The 20,445-nt window shown below is 51.2% G+C and overlaps 1 protein-coding gene across 2 annotated transcripts in view; it reads left to right on the top strand.

Moving 5' to 3' along the window:
• Window positions 1-20,445, top strand: part of LOC147901908 (peroxisome biogenesis factor 10-like) — a 42,467-nt gene that overhangs the window by 791 nt on the left and 21,231 nt on the right. For both annotated transcript variants that reach the window (XM_087374555.1, XM_087374556.1), the window contains exon 3: window positions 122-211. In XM_087374555.1, coding sequence (XP_087230681.1) covers window positions 122-211 — 90 coding nt within the window. The remainder of the gene's footprint in view (window positions 1-121; window positions 212-20,445) is intronic.

Below are 20,445 nucleotides of genomic sequence, written 5' to 3'. Positions count from 1 at the left end.
TATGGCAGGTCATCTTTTGCCAAGTGTAATTGGGGCAAAACTTTTATTGCTTGTGGAAATCGAGAGGAAAGATGGATAATTTACTTGCTGATTCCTAGGTGAATTTATCTTGAAACTGCAGACGAGGCTTGCTGGTTCCGTGTTGTATTATCTTTTGACAACGGGTTCAGGACTTCAAACATTGGGAGAAGAGTACTGCGATATATCTCAGGTTTGAGATGGCCCTTTTCCCCCTTAGAGATTACAGTGAAGAAATTGGTTGAGAGCAGGGAAATGAATAAAGGTGTATAAAGCAGAATCGTTGTTGTTTCTGGCTTGTTAATCATAAAGCACTTAAATCTGATAAGTTAAGCAGCATTGCAGCTTCGTGATTGGACGGCCTGGTAAAAAGGGTAGCACTCTACAGTGTTGAGTTTAACTCTGTACACAAGAGGGGGCGTCTAGTTAACACATCTGTTCATAATAATTCTATATTCTAAGAGGCAGAGTCTAATTTACACAGCTCTTCGTGATGATTTTACTCATAATTCTCAGTGATATTAGATGTTTACTCTGGCTTCTGCGTTGTAAGTCATTTTGTGCTGTTTGGTCCAGATTCAGCATATTTGCTGTACTAGGTCCAATTTAAACCTGATACTGAAGTCTCAAGGTGTTAGAAATCAACCAACAGAGGGTACGCACAGCGGAAGACTGATAGAATAGCCCAGGAGCTCACACAGTGTGTGGTGGATGGAATCACAAACTTCTTAACTTATGTGCTTCAAGGGGCCTTATATAGGCCTCCCTTGAGGCCTGGCAGCAGCCCAAAAGGGGCTGGCCAGGCCAGTCAGCAAACCCACCTACAGGTCGGCCAAGTAGCCCTGCAAAAGGGCCTCAAAAGGAGAGCCCCCCAGTCGGTTTTGGGGGGCAGCAAAGTCAGCCAGTAGGGCCGTGACCAGTTGGCTATTTTGGGGTCCTTGTGGCCTACAAAAGGAGGCATTCAGCCTCATTCATCTCATCCTCTTGGAGCAGCAGATCCTTAGCGTAAAGGAGCAGCAGGGAGCCTTTCCTTGGGCCTCAACACCAGAGGTGACCATTGGCTGCAGGCTTAGCTAAAGGTGCTGCCCACCTAGGCTGGTATTCAGATAGTAAGGTGGAATGGATTTGGACGGAGAGTCTACACACGCTCGTGCGGGCTCAGTGTTCTAGAGATATCCGGTAGATAGTAGAAGTACCTTTTGGTAAGATCAAAGGACCATGATTTGGTGGAACTTTTGATCTCTCTCTTTTGTATTATGTCCATAGCTTTGGACGGAAATATAGTGCTGCCCAAGTGGCAGCCCCCTCTCTCTTTCTTCTTTGGGCATATCCTGCCCTAGGTCTCCCTTTCCCACACTCTCCTCATTTGGGGGCTTACATATGGGAGGTGACCTTTCCAACACAAGGGGATTAAAGGATAGCTACATACTGGAGATGACTTCTTTTATATCATCCATGACGAATGGAAACAATTCTGCTATTCGGAGGCTACCTGTTTGTGTTAGATATCAATGCTCCACTCTCGTGTAACTACGCGGGAACTAGCTAACTCTACTTGTAAGCCCCCCATATGAGGAGAAGGCATTTGAGTATCTCGGTTATCCGGTAGGTCCTGGTTTGGACACCAGATGGGGCCATGTGTGGCTTGATGGCTGGACGGCTTCAGATAGAGTTGGCACACCGCCAACTAGGCTACATGCAAGTGCGGGAAGGCATCCCTTGACTGACTGCACTGAGGGTAGACGGAGCATTTCCTGAGGCAGCCCACTCTCGGGTTGCGGGGCCCATTTGGAGCTTCAGATGATCTCGGATGGTTGTGGGCCGAACGGACACCGCAGGTGAGTTGTTATGTTTTGCGCACTGGTTCTATCGTATGGTTGGTGGCCTATTTCGGGACCGATCCCCAGTCGACCGTTTTGGGCGGACTCGGTCGGCCATCCAATTGAGCCTCACCGACTACGACTGGTGGCTATATAAGAGCAAGCCTGTGAAGCCCATTTCATCACTGGCTACAACAACCTTGATTCCTTAGCATTCAGCCTCCGTCTTCTACTGTTTTCAGCACGCCATCGAACCTTCTTCAGAGGAGCGTACGATTGGGAGGCAGCGCCATCTATTGTATCAGTTCTACAGTAATCAAATTTTTGATTCTCCATACTATCTTGTTTTCTCTCTTGCTTACGAGATCCTGTTATTTGTTGAGTACAGACGTTGTATTATTTTCTTACATGGTATCAGAGCGTGGACTCTAGCAAGAAGATTTGGTAGTGTGTTTCTGTTTGCGAGCAGATTGTGAGAGATGGCCCAGCCCGCAAGACTGCGAATCCCAACGTTCGGCGAAAGCGGAAAGTTAGACGGCTCTAACTATCCACTCTGGAAGTTCAAGATGAAGACCATCCTAAGCGCATATGAGCTTTGGGACACTGCTACTGGGGTGGACGTGAGGCCGGTTCCGAGATCGGATCCAGCGAATGCAGGACAATAGATAGTACCAACTGCGGATGAGATTCTCGCGCGGAGAAGAAATGCAGATGTGCTGTGTTCTATTGTCTGTAGTGTTAGTGATTCCGTCATGGCGTTAATTCAACATGTCACCACAGTGAAGGAGGCATGGACGGTCTTGAAAAATCAGTTCGAGACCACGAGTTAGACGCGGATTTAGAATCTGGAGACTCAACTCGCGAATGAGAAGTTGTTTGAGTCTGAAGCAGCAAAGAAGTTCATCACCAGGGTGAAGAATCTGCGCGATCAGATGACTGCGATTGGCATCACCATCACCAGCGAGAATCTAGCACGAAGGTGCATACGGATTCTCCCATCAAAGTACGACGGTCTTGTTACGGCGCTGAATACGCAGAACAGAAATCCGTCATTCAACTTTGAGAATTTCAGCGCGATGCTTTTGGAGGAGATGCGTCAAAAGACGAGGACTGGAGAAGATTCGGCTTTCTGGACCGGATCAAAGAAAGGTAAGGGTAAGGACTCTGGTAACCCATCTTCTTCTGATGATAAAAAGCGAAAGAAGAAGATCAAGTGCTTCTATTGCAACAAGGCAGGGCACAAGCAGAATGAGTGCCGCAAGAAGATTGCAGATGAGAAGAACGGAGTAAAGAAAGAGTCCAACAACAACGCGCAGGCAGTACCAATAGAGCTGTTCGTCGCAATTGAGGAGATTTGCACGGAGGCAGTTCATGTATCTGCGGATGAACCTTGGATCATTGACAGTGGTGCATTGTGCCACATGACCAGTCGGAAGGATTGGTATATCTCTCTACAGTCGGTAGGGAATGACATCATGGTAGCAGTCGGCAATGATGCAAAATGTCCAGCAAAAGGAATTGCTCTTAAGTCAGATGGAGTTGTAAAATAGTTGCCCGATGTTCTTTATGTGCCAGATATCAAGAGGAACTTGTTCGTTTCTGCGATCACGGATCGGGACCTTAAAGTTCAATTCGATAAGAATGGTGCACAGATCCTGGATCTTCAAGGAAAGGTCGTTGGTAAAGGTACACGGCGCAACAACATTTACGAACTCTCAGCTTTCAGTGCTCGAGCGGATGTGAAGAACACTAAGCTGTGGCATGAGAGGTTTGGTCATCTAAACCTTAGTTCTTTGAAGGAGATGCGTAAAAGTGGAATGATTGCAGACCTACCAGAAATTTTAGATATGCCCGATGTATGTGAAGCTTGCATGATGAGCAAGCAGCATCGGCAGCCCTTTCCTAAAGAGGCCAGTAGAGCAAAGGCTCCTCTAGAGCTCGTTCACACGGATCTCTGCGGAAAGATGGAGACGGAAGCTTTGGGTGGTTCCTTCTACTTCATGACGCTGATCGATGACTACAGTAGAAGGATATGGATATACTTCTTGAAGATGAAAGACAAGGCTTTCAGTAGGTTCAAGGAATGGCATGTAATGGTTGAGAAAGAATCGGGGAGGAAGGTGAAGAAGTTGAGATCAGACAGAGAATCGGGGAGAAAGGTGAAGAAGTTGAGATCAGAGAGAGGTGGAGAGTTCACATCGACTGAATTCGAAAGTTTCTGCAAAAGTCACGGAATTAAAAGGCAGAAATCCCCGTCACATACATCACAGCAAAATGGAGTAGCAGAACGCAAGATGCGCGTCATCTGCAAAATGGACCGGAGTATGATGAAAGGGAAAGATTTGCCAAAGACTTTTTGGGCTAAAGTATGTAACACTGCAGTTTACATCCTCAATCGTAGCTACATGAAGGCTGTGAACAGGATGACTCCACTGCAAGCCTTTTCTGGTAAGAAACCTTCAGCTGCACATTTCAGAGTTTTTGGATGTGACTGTTTTGTGCATGTCCCTGATGCTACGAGGACCAAATGGGAAGCGAAGAGCCGGAAGTGTATTTTCTTGGGCTACAATGAAGAGGTGAAGGATTACCGTCTCTATAACCCTATTACCAAGAAGGTAATTGTAAGTCGCGACAGCAGATCGAACTCCCCCAACGGTACTTAGGAGGATTCAAGACAAACAAGCTGAAGTAGAGCCTGTAGAACCACAATGGCAACGGCCATTCCCGAAGTGGGTAAAGCAGCTTTTGGACAGCAGAGAACCTCCAGCCATTGAGGAGAAACCATCCGAATACCGCCGGTCCAAGAGATTAGAGAAGCAAAGAAGGGTGCAGGAACACTTGGTTAACTATGCTTTGATGACAGAAGTGATCCGTGTTGATGAATCCAAGTGTCTTGAGGAGGCACAAGGCGACGATAGGTGGATGGAGGCTATGGAGTCGGAGTATGGCTCCATAATGAAGAACAACACTTGGGACCCTATGGATCGACCACCAAAGCGCAAGGTAATCGGAACCAAGTAGGTGTACAAGATCAAGTACAAGTCCGACGGCACGTTGGATAAGTACAAGGCTCGGCTCGTGGCAAAAGGATTTGCACAGGTACATGGTTTTGCTTCCACAGCTCGACTAACCACAATTCGCAGTGTTTTGGCTTTAGCTGCCCAGGAAAGTTGGCCCGTGTTTCAGATGGATGTGAAATCCGCCTTTCTGAATGGAGATCTCAAGGAGGAGGTATACATGGAACAAGCACCAGGTTTTGAGATCCCTAGTTCAGAAGGTGAAGTCTGCAAACTGAAGAAGGTACTTTACGGGTTCAAACGGGTCCCACGAGCGTGGTACCAGTGAATTGATGCCTACTTTTTGCAAAACGGGCTCAGGAGGAGCCCATCTGATGCAAATTTGTATATCTTTAGAGAAGGAGGCAGGTGTATGATCGTAGTCCTTTATGTGGACGACCGTGTCATAACAAGGAACCATAAAGAGAAGATGTCGCAGACGAAGCATTTGCTAGGAAGAGAGTTTGAAATGATAGACCTCGGACTGATGCATTTTTGTTTGGGGATTGAAGTTTGGCAGAAGCCGAAACAGATCTTCATTTCACAGCTGAAGTATGCTGGAGAGATACTGAAGGCATTTGGCATGGTTGAGTGCAAGATAGTTGGTACCCCTATGGAGGTTGACGCGAAGCTCTCAAATGAGGATTCATCACCACCGGTGGACGAAGCGAACAGTTTTGCGACTGGTGTACTAAGTAGGTTTTTCAATAAGCCCCGGGAGAACCATTGGAGAGCAGGGATGCGGGTGCTGAAATACATCAAAGGCACACTTGATTATGGCATCACCTATACAAAGGGCAACATCTTGATCGGATTTTGTGACTCGGATTGGGCAGGAGACGTGGACAGTAGGAGATCAGTGACAGGGTACTGTTTCTCACTTGGATTTAGAGTTGTGTCATGGGTCAGCAAGAAGCAACCCACAATTGCTCTTTCTTCTACCGAGGCCGAGTACAGGCAGTGTGGTTGAGGAGGATTTTGGGGGACATGGGTGCAGTGCAGAACAAGCCTACGCAGTTATCATGTGACAATCAGAGTTGCATGGCGATTGCAAAGACCCCGGTGTTCCACACTCGCACAAAACACATTGAGATTCAATATCACTTTGTACGCGAGCTGATCATGGATGGAGAGGTGGACTTGGTATACTTTCCGACTACAGAGAATGCTACGGACATCTTCACGAAGGCTCTTGGAAGAGACTTGCTGGAGAGGCATCTTCATCGACTTGGCATTGGGCCGAAAAAGTAAGTTCACTTGCGGGTGGACATTGAGGGGGGGTGTTAGATATCAATGCTCCACTCTCGTGTAACTACGCGGGAACCAGCCAACTCTACTTGTAAACTCCCCATATGAGGAGAAGGCATTTGAGTAGCTTGGTTATCCGGTAGGTCCTGGTTTAGACACCAGATGGGAGCCATGCTTGGCCTGATGGTTGGACGGCTTCAGATAGAGTTGGCACACCGCCAACTAGGCTACATGCAAGTGTGGGAAGGCATCCCTTGACTGACTGCATTGAGGGTAGACAGAGCATTTCCCGGGGCAACCCACTCTCGAGTTGTGGGGCCCGTTTGGAGCCTCAGATGATCCCAGAGGGCTGTGGGCTGAACGGAAACCGTAGGTCAGTTGCTCTGTTTTGCGCACCGGTTCTATCCTATGGTCGGTGGCCTATTTTGGGACCGACCCCCAGTCGACCGTTTTGGGCGGACTGGGTCGGCCACTCAATTGAGCCTAACCGACTACGATGGTGGCTATATAAGAGCAAACCCGTGAAGCCCATTTCATCACTGGCTACAACAACCTTGATTCCTTAGCAGTCAGCCTCCGTCTTCTACTGTTTTCAGCACGCCATCGAAGCTTCTTTCATAGGAGCGCACGGCTGGGAGGCAGCGCCATCTGTTGTATCAGTTCTACAGTAATTAAAATTTTGATTCTCCATACTATCTTGTTTTCTCTCTTGCTTACAAGATCCTGTTATCTGTTGAGCACAGACGTTGTATTATTTTCTTACAGTTTGTGCTCTGATGGGTGAGCAGAATGGATAGGGGCGGTCTTTTTCCTTTTTATGCTGTCTGGAAAACTTTATGGGGAGGGTAAAGTTAACGCTGTCCTAACAACTCCCTTTAAATATATGCTCACATGAAGCTAGCAATTCTCCAAGGGAAAAGTGCAACGCCAGGCTGATGAGCTACACGGAGGAACATAGCTGGCAGTTCTTCACAGGTGCAATTCTCCATATTTACAGAGGCTATGTGTGTATGACAAATTATGGAAGCCCATTTCTCTCCATATGGGGGCTCATATATTGGGGAGTTTACCTTTATTCTCCAACAACTCTATAATAGTAGAGTATGTGTCCCAAATGATAAATAATTAAGGCTCCAAATACTTTTTTTATGTCATGATGTAGGACACTCAAGTATTCAGAAGACGAATGCACTCTTGAAGGCATAGCAACTATGAGTAAATATGTCCAAGATTATGTAATAAACTTATACTAAGTGCCAATAAATAAAGTAGAGCATCTTAAGCGAGGCGGCTTGCTTCATCCTTTAGAGATCCACACACACACATTTTTTTGGGGTGAAATTATTGAAGATTATACTACAAGAAGCCCCAAAAGTTAGGACCTCAGTTACAATCATAAGAAGATTTCATTATATGACAAGAAAGCGGGTTTAGACAATCATAAAGAGGTTGCTGTAGAGATGCCCGGAAGAACTGATATGTAGCACGAGTGGGATCACCAAAGATCTGATGGTTGCGGTCCTTCCAAAGGGTCTAGAGAGCCCAAGAGCGAACCCAATAAAGCTGATAGGATGAAATCCAAACAACCAAAAATGCTTTCCAAAAGCACTTGGGAAACGAGCTTGAAGCCGTTGTAGCAGAAGCAAGAAATCCCGTGACTTAGCGCAATGCCAAAAAAGATGAGGCATAGATTCCCTCAAGTATAGACATCGTCTGCAAGTGACAAGTGCTATGTGACGACGAGCTAAGAGCTGCCCAAAAGGAAGAACCCCAATCGAAACTCACCAAAAGAAAACCTTTGCCGAATCGGGAGTTTCGAATCTGATATATGCTGCAATCTTTTCTGCCACCATCGAGAGGTGCATGCCATGGACCATATACGATTAGCATGAAGGGAAACCCAAGGAGGAGGCAGCAAAACTTTGTACAGAGATGCAACCGTGATGTCAGCTGTCAATAGCCCATGATGAACACGATTATCTGAATGAAGAAACCACTCTTTGAGGCGATCACCAACCTAGATGACCATACTAGTAGAGTCAACCACATCATTCACATGGGAAATTCCTTTCGAACAAAGAGTATAAGAACGACGGGGTCATTGCAAGGTCAAAGGGGCCGATGAAGGCAATGAAGGCTCTCAGCTCGCAAGGAGTTTCTTGCAAGTGTATCCTATACCATTCCATTTAAGGTGGGAAAGTTATATGCTTCCAATCAGAAAGTAAGCACGTAACAAACGGACAATCCAATCAGAAAGTAAGCACGCAACAAACGGACAACCCTTTTACTCTGCCTTCAATATGGCCAAATAGAAAGTCCCATTGAGTAGGTTGCGAGTGACCAAACGCAGAAGAAGATGAGTGTGACATTAAATGCCGTATCATATTAATCCATGGCTGATCACCCTGCATAAATTGCAGCATCAGTTTGCCTTTGTGAGTCAGAATATGCATGTGAATATTGAGGATATGCATTTTAGGAGAGCAAAGGTGATCCACTGAAAGCAACCTGAGGGCTTTGTGACGAAAGCGTGTCTTCCAAGAAATCTCTGTAATATTGGACATAAAGGAAGCAATGTCTTTCTTGGTAAACATCATCAAAGGCAAATAAAATTAAATATATATGCCACCAGAATGGATTGAACAATGCGATAGCGTACATGTAAAGGCGAAATGGCCAACTTCCAATATTCCAGCGTCTTTTTAAGCATATCAAGGACCCAGCCCATCTGTTGACGACGAGTGATTGTCCATCCCAATGGGTAGCCAAGGTGGCATGCTATTCCGGTTGATAAAAGCCTACACGGGCTGAAGGTAATGTTTCAGTAGAATTACCCCTTCAGAATAGGAGTTATCCCCTGCATAGAAAATATCATAGCCAGCAAAATGCCCTATCTAGCCAGCATAGCCATGCTGGTTATGCTCTTGCAAGGCCACTATATCAGGTTGCAGCCTTTTGATATAATCCGAAACAATCTTCCATTTTCCTAGATCGCATTAACCTTGTACATTATATGTCAGACATTGTAGTTTTGGCAACATTTTTACAGGTTTACATGTATGTACATATCATCGCACCACCAGATAGCAATCAAGATTGCATGTCTGCTTCAAGATCCAAAGTATGATCCTGAGAGGCAGGGGATGAGAGAGCAGCCTCATCTTTTGGAAATAGAGTACGACTTGCAGTTACAACAGCCCAAGGAATACCCATTCTAGAGTTTTCAGCGGGAGTATGCCCAGTAGAGGAGGCACCTGAGGGTGGCCTCTGCACCGAAACAAATTTTCTTGGTGATTGCCAACCATCATTTGAAGACTTTTACTTTACTTGAGCCACTGGGAGTGTTTGGGAAGTCCCATTGTTAACGGGAGTAATTTTAGCCTTCCCTTATCTTGAGTAACGGAAAGAGGCTTATTGATTTTACCTTTAATACCAGAAGTTCCAGGGGCACCCTTATTGTGTACTGGAGCAGGCGTAACCCCGGAGGCATTTTATGTAAGGCTAGAGGACATTGCAAAGCCATATGCCCAAACTTCTTGCATTCAAAACAAGCTCTTGCAAAAAGGCCCTATTTGAGCTTTAGAATGCACTTACCATTGCTACATTGTTCACTATGATTGAATACGATTTTGGCATAGGAACATTTGTATACCAAAGAATGCAAATTTCCATTGTGCTTAGGTGGACACACCACCTTGCCTAAAGAGGCTGCAATTTTCGGCAATAGTTTTTCTAGACATTGAGGGAAATCCACCACCTCAACTCAAACCGGGTAGTGATGCCTAATCAGAGAGGGATAATCCCTTGTGGGAGACCAAGGCAAAACGTGCACCATTTGCTGCCCATAATAAACGAGGGAATGCTCAAGAAGCATATGCTTGTGTTATTCATCCGTCATGATCTTGTAAAGAACCCCAAACTCTTTAAAGAATTTGCTGAATTCCAGAAATGGAAGGAACTTGAAGCGGGTACCCGCACACCTCGTGCCTCTACCTCTCCACGGTTCTCTCGGATACGTCAACAAGGACCTCTATTCAACTCAGAAGAAGCTAAGCAACATCTCAAGTTCGGTGCTAACGAAGAACAAGTATACCCTGACGAAAGAGGACAGGTCGGCATGAGAACATTGGGTTATTCGACAGTGCCTATCCCACAAGAATCAGTGCAAGGTATGTTGCCCTATTCCCTTAGTGCAACTCCATCTGTTATGCAAGGCATAGGAACAAGTAATCACGAGGACACAGATCCATACATGCATGTGAACACGCGCAGACCAGAAAGGAGAAATGCGTCTGACAATGAGTTTGCTTTCGGTTCACATTCTTCCCTCCCTCCCATCCCTCTCATATCTTCCGCTGCCATCTTTCCTCCAGTGGCTTCTCATCCTCCTCCTTCTCCCATGCCACTGGATTCCTATAGTTTATTTCCCTCTATCTCTCCCGCTGTCTCTTTTTCACCTCTCATGTCTTATCCCGCCTCTCATATTCATCCCTCCCCCTCAGGACCTTTTCCAAATTCTTTTATTCCTCCGATAGTGCCGCCTCTCCCTTCATTTTTTTTTTTTTTGGCCGAAAAAACAGTGCTAATTATATTACTTCGAGAACAAGATACAAGAGGTCAGCTTATAGCTGACGGGCTGCGTTCACAAACCGGACGCAGCCCAAAAGGTAGCATAACAGATCATACTCTCACGGAGGGATATGCTGAGTGTGAATGAACAGCCATCGGGGTGGTGAGTAGTGCCACCGAAGGCCGTGCGTAGTCTGCTCGAAGAAGAGGCTCTGTGTGTCCCAAGCCTGGAGGAAGCGTCTCCGCTTCTCCTGACCGGCCCGGGAGTCTCCCTGAATCTGGTCCCACTGGCCTCTGAGGGTATGAATAATCTCACTCCAAATCTCCGCCATGATCTGGGCAGTCGATAAGGAGGTGCCACCGAGGATCTGCGCGCAGCGCGAGGTCCAGATGTGCCATCCTGTAATGCTGCTGATAATTTCCCAGACTGGCTGCCGCTCCCGAACTCCTGTATCAGCCTCTGCTAGGTGCTGTGGGATACCCTCGAGCGGCCCCCACGTCCCCTGTGTGATAAGGAAAGTGGGGTCCTGCTGGCATGCCTCGAACAAGTGATGAAGACCAGGTGCGGTGCTGCACCAACAGAACGCGCCCCAAGTGATCACTCCTAGCTCTGGTGCTGCACGAGCAAGAAGCCCGAAAGTCCACCTCCACACTTCCTGGGCGCGCGTGCAGCTCCACAGGCAGTGTTTTGGTGACTCCTCATCCGCATGGCAAATCTGACAGCAACCGTCCTGGCCTATCTGCCTCAACCAGCTCCCCACTGGAAGACCTTTGTGGGTAAGAAGCCACAGGAAGTATGAGATCTTCCGCGGCCGCCAGCTCTCCCACAAGGCCTTCCAGAATGCCTGCAAAAAGAACCTGGAAATACCCTGTGCGTACCAGCTAGGACGCTGGGTGGGGGGGCGGCTCTGCATCCTCCCGAGAACTCGCCTGCCCAGAGTCGTGCTGTAAGCGAAGAAGGAAGTCGGCCCCTGTCCTGTCACAATCTCTGGCCACCACCACTCTCCTGGGTCCCACTCAAGTTCTGACAAGGCCCGCCCCTCCCAGAGCCAAAGACGCCAAAGCTGCAACTGGTCCTGCTCGATACTAGGGTCGGTATGCCAGACCTTCCCCAGAAGGCCTACGACCCTAGCCCTCTGCCACGGGAGTAGGGGGTCGATGAGCGCATCCTCTCTCCTGAGTCGTCCATCCCCTGAAACCGCGAAGAAGGCGATAGAGGAGTCATCCAAACGTCCTGCGACCACCAGTGGGATGCCACGGGGGGTGAACTGTCCCAGCCAGTGGGTGTCTCCAGGCATGAGGACATGAGGCTCAGGTGGAGCCAACCAAGCGGCTGGGATCGCACCGTCGATCTCCGTGCGTCTCGCCTGGACTCCGCGTGCACCTCCAGCTGCGTCTGCAAGATCGGCCATCTCCAGATGTCTGTACGTATCCCTCCAAACTCGAAGGGACCGGGTTGGCCCCCTCATCCAGCCGCCCCACCTGATATGTGATCTCTCCCCCAACTGAAGGCCCTCGGCGTCTCTGACCTGCCCATTCCAGACGAGCGGCTGGCGATCGATCTCCTCCTGACAGCTGGGCTGGGACTGAATGAGACTGAGACGGAGCCGCCTCCAAACCATGAGGAGGCTACGAACGAGTGGGGAGCGGGGCTGAGTGAGCGGGGCGGAAGTGAAGATCCACCTGAAGGACGGTAGCCACTCTCCACCTCGGCGCGGGACACAAGAGCCGACTCCCTGCTGAAGTAACATCTTCCACGTCTGCCCCCCTGGGGTCAAACCGCGGATGATAAGCTTGCCTAACAAGGCCTGACTCTGAAGCTCTGGATCAATGACCCCCAGACCACCCTCAGCCTGCGGAAGAATGACTGTCTGCCAAGCAACCCTGGCTCTGGTATCTCTATGCCCATCCTCCCCAGACCAAAGAAAGTTCCGAACCAACCTCCTGAGCTGTGCCACGCTGGATCTCGAGAAGCACCAACAGGAAGCCACATACCAAGCCGTGGCTAGAAGGACCTAGTTAACTACCAAAGCACGACCTGCAAGGGAAAGCTTAGCAGTGCTCCAGAAAGCCAGCTTCCGTCGGATGGAATCTAGCACCGGGAGAAACTGCTGAGCTGGCGTAATGTCTAGGCCAACCTGGAAGCCAAGGTATCTAGCTGTCTGTCCACGTGGAATCCATCTGAAGCCCAGAAATCGCCCCCACTGAGAACACGCCCCCGGGTCTGTGAGAAAACCAACTGATTTGTTCCAGTTGATTTTCGCACCAGCGGCCGAGCAGAAAACCTCCAGGGCCATCCGCACCCTCTCTAGCATCCTCTCATCGTCCTGGACATAAAGGGCTGTATCATCTGCGTACTCTGAGTCCAGAAGCTCCGTGTCCTCCCGGAGTGGAAGGCGAACACCCCTGAGCCCTGTGGACCTCGCCCGAAGGTAGTAAGTCATGGCCTCGGCGAAGAAGAGAAACAGATAAGGAGCCAGGGGACAGCCCTGACGTACTGATCTCTCCAAGCTGAATCGCTCACCCATCCTGCCTCCAATGATGACTCTGCTGGACGCTGTCCTGTACAAAGCTGAGATACCCTGAATCCAGCCTGCCGGGAAACCTAGCCGCTCCAGAGTCCCCTCCAAAAAGGACCAATCCACGCGATCGTAGGCCTTCTCGAAGTCGAGAAGTAAAATGGCAAGGTGTGATCCGCTGTACTGAGCCCACTCCGCCGCCTCTGAAAAGGTGAAGACATTATCCAGGATACTGCGATCCTGGACAAAGCCTGTCTGAGTGTCATGGACGAGGTCTGGAAGTAGAGGTCGAACTCTGGCACTGATCATCTTGGCGAGGATTTTGTAGGCAGTGGTAAGGAGAGTGATCGGACGCCACTGGCGGATCTCCTGTCTATCTCCTCCCTTCGGGATGAGGCAAATCAGTCCCGAGGAAAGGCTCTCTGGCATCTGACCGCTGCTGAAAATCCCCTGCAGAGCTGCAAGGAGGGGCTGATGGATCTGGTCCCAAAAGGAGGTGAAGAAAGCTCGGGATAGCCCATCCTCCCCTGGGCATTTCTGCCCATCAATGGCCATCAAGGCCTCCAACATCTCATCCGAGGTGAACGGCGCCAACAACGTCGCCTGCATGCTAGGCTGGACAAGGGATGGAATGTGCCTCCACACCTCCTCACGGTCACGACTAGCACGAGGGGCAAGTGGCTCCTGCTGGAAGAGGGTCCTGTAGAAGTCAGTGGCCAACCCCAGGACCTCCCCCGGGTCCGTAACAATGTGACCATCCGCTGTCCTGAGACTCCGTAGCTGATCCCCTGCAGCTCTCTGGCCGTGTGTCCTGAAGAACTCCCTGCACATCCGGTCACCCTTCCGGGCCCAGAAGGAGAGAGAGGCGTGATAGGAGAACTCGGAGCGACGCTGGAGGGTCTCCTCCAAGAGGGCTCTGGCTCGAAGGGCCTGGATCCGAAGCTCCTCCGAGCCCGGGGAAGACTGCTGAAGTCGCTGAATGGAGGCGAGGTCCCTCCGAAGAGCTCTCTCTCTGTCCCACCAATCCTGTCGAACCTGTAGGGCTGCGAGCTGGCAGATCTGGCTGGACTCCTGCAGAGCCTGCGCGACCGAGTCTACCAGATCCACGCCCTCCCCCCAGTCTCTGTCCCAAAGACTGCAAATGCTGCTACGGACGTCCACCCTCGAGAAGATGGAATCGGGAATCCTGCATGATCGGGGGGGGAGAGTCTGGGCTGCCGAAACTAATGAAAGGAGCACAGGCACATGGTCGGAGAGTGTCGTCCCTGGAACAATGCCCGCCTGGCCACCTATGCTGATGGCCCAATCACTGACATAAAACCTATCAAGCCGCTCCAGGAGTCTGCCTCCTTCCCTGCGGAAGCCCCAAGAGAAGTCCAGGCTCCCGTGCCAACGCCGGAAGGACGGGTCTCTCCAACTGTCCCTCCCTCCTGTCGCGAAGATGAAAGAGTCCCAAGCTGACTGCTCTGCCTGAGCCATACCTGTGAACTCCGGATCTCTACCCTGCTGGTCCTCCAAGGTCTCCAGATTGTTGAAGTCTCCTCCAACAATCCAGGAATCCATGTCTGGAAGAATCCCTGTAAGTGTCCTCCAGAAGGTGGCTCTGCAACGGAGGTCTGTGGGAGCATAAATGTTGAGGATTCCTATCTTGGAACCCTCCAAATTCAGGCCTACCCAAAGGGCTCGGCCTGGGATCAACGTGCCGTGACCGAAAACTATCTGAGCTAACTGCTCGCACACGGAGGTACAGACCCCCCCGCTCCTCCCCTGTGCGCCGATCGAAGGCTCCCAATAAGTGTAGGAGCGTCCAGGGAGAACCTTCCCGCAGCTGCGGGCATGAGCCGCAGAAAGCTTGTGCTCCTGGAGCAGCAGGACATCCAATCGACCAATCACTGCAGGCTGAAGTTCCTGACGCAAAATGAGCTTCCTGGGACCACGGGTGCTCGAAGAGTGAAACCCGTTCACATTCCAGGATACGAGGTGTAGGCTCATGGAGAGGGATGGGGGGCTGCGAACAGCTGTCTGCTCGCAGTCGAAGTCGAAGAAGAATCAGACATATCGGAGTGGAGGCGCTGCCGCTTGTGAGAAGGTTTGGAGGGGGAGACGGGATCGTCCTGCCCGTTCTTCAACACCTTCAGCAATGGCGAGAGGCCTCTAGTGCCATGAGCAAATGCTTTCTCGAGCCAGCTCGAGATCTCTGAAGTGGTCATCCCGTAGAAGGTTCGGAGTTTCTGTTGGGACCAAGCTCTGACATCCTGGGGAAGAGGCCATGCCAGGGGGGGTCTGAGGATCACGATCAATCGGAAACGTTTGGCAGCGCAACGCCACCGCAAGCGCACATCGCCCTCGGACCACTGAGTCTCGAGGAGCTGCCCACCGGACGGGCCTATCCAGGAGCAACTCTGGGCGTGTGTCTGCTCTCTGAGAGCCTCCCACACCGAGTCGTCTGTCCAGGTCTCGGTGCCATCGCTGAGGAACGTGAAGGCGAAGCTAGGGCCGTCCCTGGGAGCCAAGGCAGCAATCTTCCCATCCGCCCCTTTGCGGAGCATGAAGATACTAATGTCGAGACAAGCCGGGAAGGTCCCAAGGTCGGCCACATCCAGGTAGTCCCAGGGGCCAGACCTGTAAAAGTCTCGAGGGAGCTCTCTCTCCTGGAGCTGAGACCCAGCTGAGTCTGCCACTGAGGGGCTAGCGGGAAGGGAAACCTGCTCCACTGGTGGTACAGACTCCGGGTGTCCTACAAGCGGGGGGGGAGGGGGAGGAGGCTGCGGGATAGGCGACTCGGGCTCTACGGAGGCGACTGGCGGAGAAGGTGGAGGAGGTGGAACGGAGGCTGCACTCGGCTGGGAAGGCGACGGTGCAGCTAACTCTGTAGGAGGGGCGAGGGGAGCAGGGGGGGGAGGGGGATGGGGATGCATCTGGAACTGGGGCTGAGGGGGAGGGGGAGGGGGAGGGGACTGAGGGAAAGGAGGCGGGGGCTGAAACTGCGGGGCGGGCGAAGGGGGGGGAAACTGGGGAGAAGGCGGGGGGGTGGGAGAGGAGGATCTGAGGCTGTGGAGGGCGGGCTGCCGTCGAAGAAGAAGCTCTCCCAGGTCCCTGGGGCATCTGCCTGTCAGGTCTCTGGAGTGCTGCTGCAGGAAGGGTGACCTCTGCCTCCTTGCCTTTATCCGAAATCTTCTTATTCTTTCCTCTTTTCCTTCGAACCTCGGTCCAACCGCCCACTACCTCTGGCCCAGGCTCCGACTGCCTCGGCTCCTCCTGACGTGGCTGTCCGGGGGGGGGAGGTGGGGGCGGAGGGGGCGGGGGCGGGGAGGGTCGAGACGAGCTGGCAAAGCGTGGACAAGCAGCCGCCAAGTGCCCAAAGCCGTGGCACCGCAGGCACTGACCTGGCTGTCCGGTGACTATCATGCTCTGGGTGATACTGCCGGCACCTGTCACGATCTCGATCACTGCAGGGAGAGTCGCAGGATCCGCCACAGCCACACGGACTCGGGGAGCTCCTGCCGTGGTCACCGCGTCGGCAAAGGTGTCGTGCATAACCCAGCCAAAATGGGAGCCCAAGTCCCTGACAATCGGCCGCAGCTCAGTAGCAAGCCCTGGAAAAACTAGTGTCACTGGGTGGCGAGGTATATGGAACCGAGTATCGAAATCCGCTGCGCTGAAACCACGGTACCACGGGACTATCATGATGATCTTCCCATCCACCGATGTGGGGGAACCGGCAATCAGATTGCTCGCAGCTTTCTCACTGGAGAGTTTGAGCCAGAAGATGCCCCTTCCCATAAGGGCCACCTCCTCAATGTGGCCATCCTCTAGCAAGAGAGTGGACTGGAGCCAGTCCCTGATGGTGGACCTGGAGGGGGAGTGTCCAATGACTCTGCCGTAAACAGAGGTACGAGCAAAGTCACTGGCTACCGCCTGAACACGGGATGATTGTTTCTCGGTCAGGATAACGCGGTAGGCATCTGGAGAGGGAGGGTCCGACTGGGCCTCCGGATCCGGGCTGGGGGCCGCCATACCGCCAAGACTAACTGCAAGCTTCCGATGAAGAAAAACAGGCTGCCACCCAAGAAGGGGATGAAGCGGCGGTGGAGCCTGGGGGTGAGGCGGGCGAGGCGAAATGAAGGGTCGGAGGGGTCGAAGCGGAGGGCGGGGCGAAGGCTGCGGGATGGGGGGAGTACGGAAGGGGGCGAGAGGGGGGGGGTGAAGTTGGAATGGCGGGGGTGGAGGGGTGAAGCGGGGGGGCGAGGGGAGCGGAATGAGGCGGAGGCGGGTGAAGCGAGGGGGTGAAGGAGCAGCGAGGGGGCGGGTTGGAGCGGGGTGGATGGCGAGGGAGCAGCGAGGGGCGGAATGGAACGGAGGCGGGGCGAGGGCGAGGCGGGCTGAAAAAAAAAAAAAAGGCGGCGGTTGGAGCGGCGGCGTTGGAGCGGGGGCGGGGGGCGGGTTGGAGCGAGGGGGCGGGATGGAGCGGAGGTAAGGGGGCGGGATGGAGCGAGGGGGCGGGTTGGAGCGAGGGGGCGAGGGACGAGGGGCGGGTTGGAGCGAGGGGCGGGTTGGAGCGAGGGGGCGAGGGGCGGGTTGGAGCGAGGGGGCGGGATGGAGCGGAGGCAAGGGGGCGGGATGGAGCGAGGGGGTGGGATGGAGCGAGGGGCGGCTGGAGCGGAGGTGAGGCGAGGGGTAGCGGGGTGCCGGCGGGGGGGGAGGAGAGGGGACGGGGGTCGAGGGCGGACGGGAGGAGTGGAGGTGGTCGCGGCGAGGGGGGGGGGGGAGCGAGGGGGGAGGTAGGGGCTAACGGCGAGGGGGGGAGGGGAAGCTCGCAGGAGCGCTGCAAGGGATCAGCACGACGCGATCCTCTCCCTTCATTTCACTCTGCTTCTGTTCCAAATTCTCTTCTGCCTCCACTGGTTGCTTCTCCCTATCATTCTCTTTCTTCCCCTCACCTTGTCTCTGCCACAACCAAACATGCTTTCACTGATATGACTCGTTTTAACGGGTCTAATTATACCACATGGTCAAATCTCATGCGCCATGTGCTTGATTCTCAAGACCTATGGGAACTCGTTCAAGGTACTGAATCGCCACCTGATCCTCATGTTTATCCTCCTCAGGTAGTTTGTTCGTGGCGACATCATAATGCCATTGCCATTGTCGAAATTATGCAAGGACTTTTACCTGAATTTCACTCTCAATTACAGCATTTTGATCTTGCCTCTGAGCGATGGGTACATCTCACTGACCGCTATGCAGCTCGAGATCGTACTCGTTGCATCAATCTTGACCATGATCTCCAACAATTCCAGATTCTTGCCGACGATGATCTCAAGGTTAAACTAGCAGATTACCGTCGGTTAGTTGCTGAATTTGCCACAACTGGTCCTCCCAAATCCGAGGATGACCAAGTTACTTTCTTTTTAAATAAACTTCCGCCCAAGTATTTCAGTTTTATGCAACAAATCATTTCTCAACCTTCTCTTCCTACTTTTTATGAGTTCGAACGTCAACTTTTGCGTTATGCTCGTCTTTACTCTCAGGTCCACCAAAAACATAGCGTTCCTGCTTCAGAGGGGGCTCTTCTCTCCGGGATTCAAAAAGATCAACCCAGCTTCGGGAAGCCCTCTCCTACTCCTAACTCCAATAACTCCTCTAGTAGTAAACCTGCCTGGCACACCCTTCCCAAAAAGAATAGGTTTTGTCAGCATTGCAAGAGAGTTGGGCATATTGACGATGAATGTCACTCCAAAGCCAAAGGTCTTCTTCCTCAGCCCCCCACCACGACTTCTCAACCACCCCGTAGGACTCCACAGCCCCCTACCACGACTCCTCAGCCACCTCGTTGGCGTCCTAGGAGTGGTCCTCCTCCTCCTCTGAACACTGGTCTTTGGAGACCCCAGGGCCATGTCACTAATCAATTCACTCCATCTCCTCCCTTTATAACTCCTGAAGGTCTGTCTGACTGGTCCACCGGAGATTCTCTAGACTTCAACTCTCAAGCCTTGATCCATATCAGCGAGCTTGACTCCTCCCCTTCCTTATCTGGGTCAGCTTTTCATACTCTTCCATGTGGCTCTAAATCTTCTTGGATTGTGGATAGTGGAGCCACTCATCATATGACTCCTCATCATGATCTCTTCATTTCTCGCCAACCGGCAACAGGGGGAGTCCGTTGTGGCAATAACTCCGTTGCTACTATTCATGGTGTTGGTTTAATAACTTTTGATACTGACAAAGGCCCCAATCTTGCTCAATTGGATCAAGTGTTTTATGTCCCCCAATTAGGGGTCAATCTTCTTTCTGTTCATCAACTTTGCCTTCTTGGTCGCACAGTGCTATTTACAAAGATGCATGTTGACATCATAGATGAGACCTCGGGACTCCTTCTAGCTCGAGGCGATGCTCAACCTAATGGTCTGTACTTCATAACTCAATTTCTTGCGACGCCCTCCCATAGCGGTTCTGAGTTTCATCGGCTTTATGGTATTGCTACCCTAAAAGATCCAACTGACACAGAACGATTATGGCATTATCGTCTGGGACATTTGTCCTATGACTCTTTATATGAAATGTCTCGGGATCATCTAGTTGATGGCCTACCTAAATTATCGCGAGCCAAAGATATTTGTCATCCCTGTCAATTAGGTAAACAAAGCCGAACTCCTTTTCCTTCTCATTCCACTTCTCAAGCCAGTGAGATATTGCGTCTAATTCACCTCGATATTAGTGGCAAATCTCCTATTCCTTCCCTCAATGGTTCACAATATTTCTTCTTAATTGTGGATGATTACTCTCGATATCAATGGGTGTTTTTCATGAAAGAGAAATTCGACACTTTTTCTTTCTTTGCTACTTGGGCTCGCTTGGTTATGAACCAAACGGGAAAGTCTATTGGGATTGCTCGTAGTGATAATGGTGGTGAATTCATTTCCCATGAATTCACTCAATTCCTTCACGAGCATGGTATCCAACGCCATCTTACATCTCCAAATTCGCCTTCCCAAAATGCTCGTGTCGAATGGAGACAACGCACAGTCATGAACATGGCCCGTTCCATGCTTTTTGCAGCCGAGTTGCCTGAATGTCTCTGGTCAGAAGCTGTGAATACTTCTGTCTATATCCTTAATCGCTGCCCTACTCAACCCATCCTAAACATGATGCCTTTTGAGGCCTTCTATGGCTACCGACCTTCTATTTCTCATATTCGCATCTTTGGCTGCCGCG

Source organism: Dipteris shenzhenensis, chromosome 5 (genome assembly GCF_047967505.1).
Source record: "Dipteris shenzhenensis isolate YYH24624 ecotype China chromosome 5, Dip_SZ_1.0, whole genome shotgun sequence".
Lineage (NCBI taxonomy): Eukaryota > Viridiplantae > Streptophyta > Polypodiopsida > Gleicheniales > Dipteridaceae > Dipteris > Dipteris shenzhenensis.
This window is presented reverse-complemented; position numbering and strand designations above follow the sequence as displayed.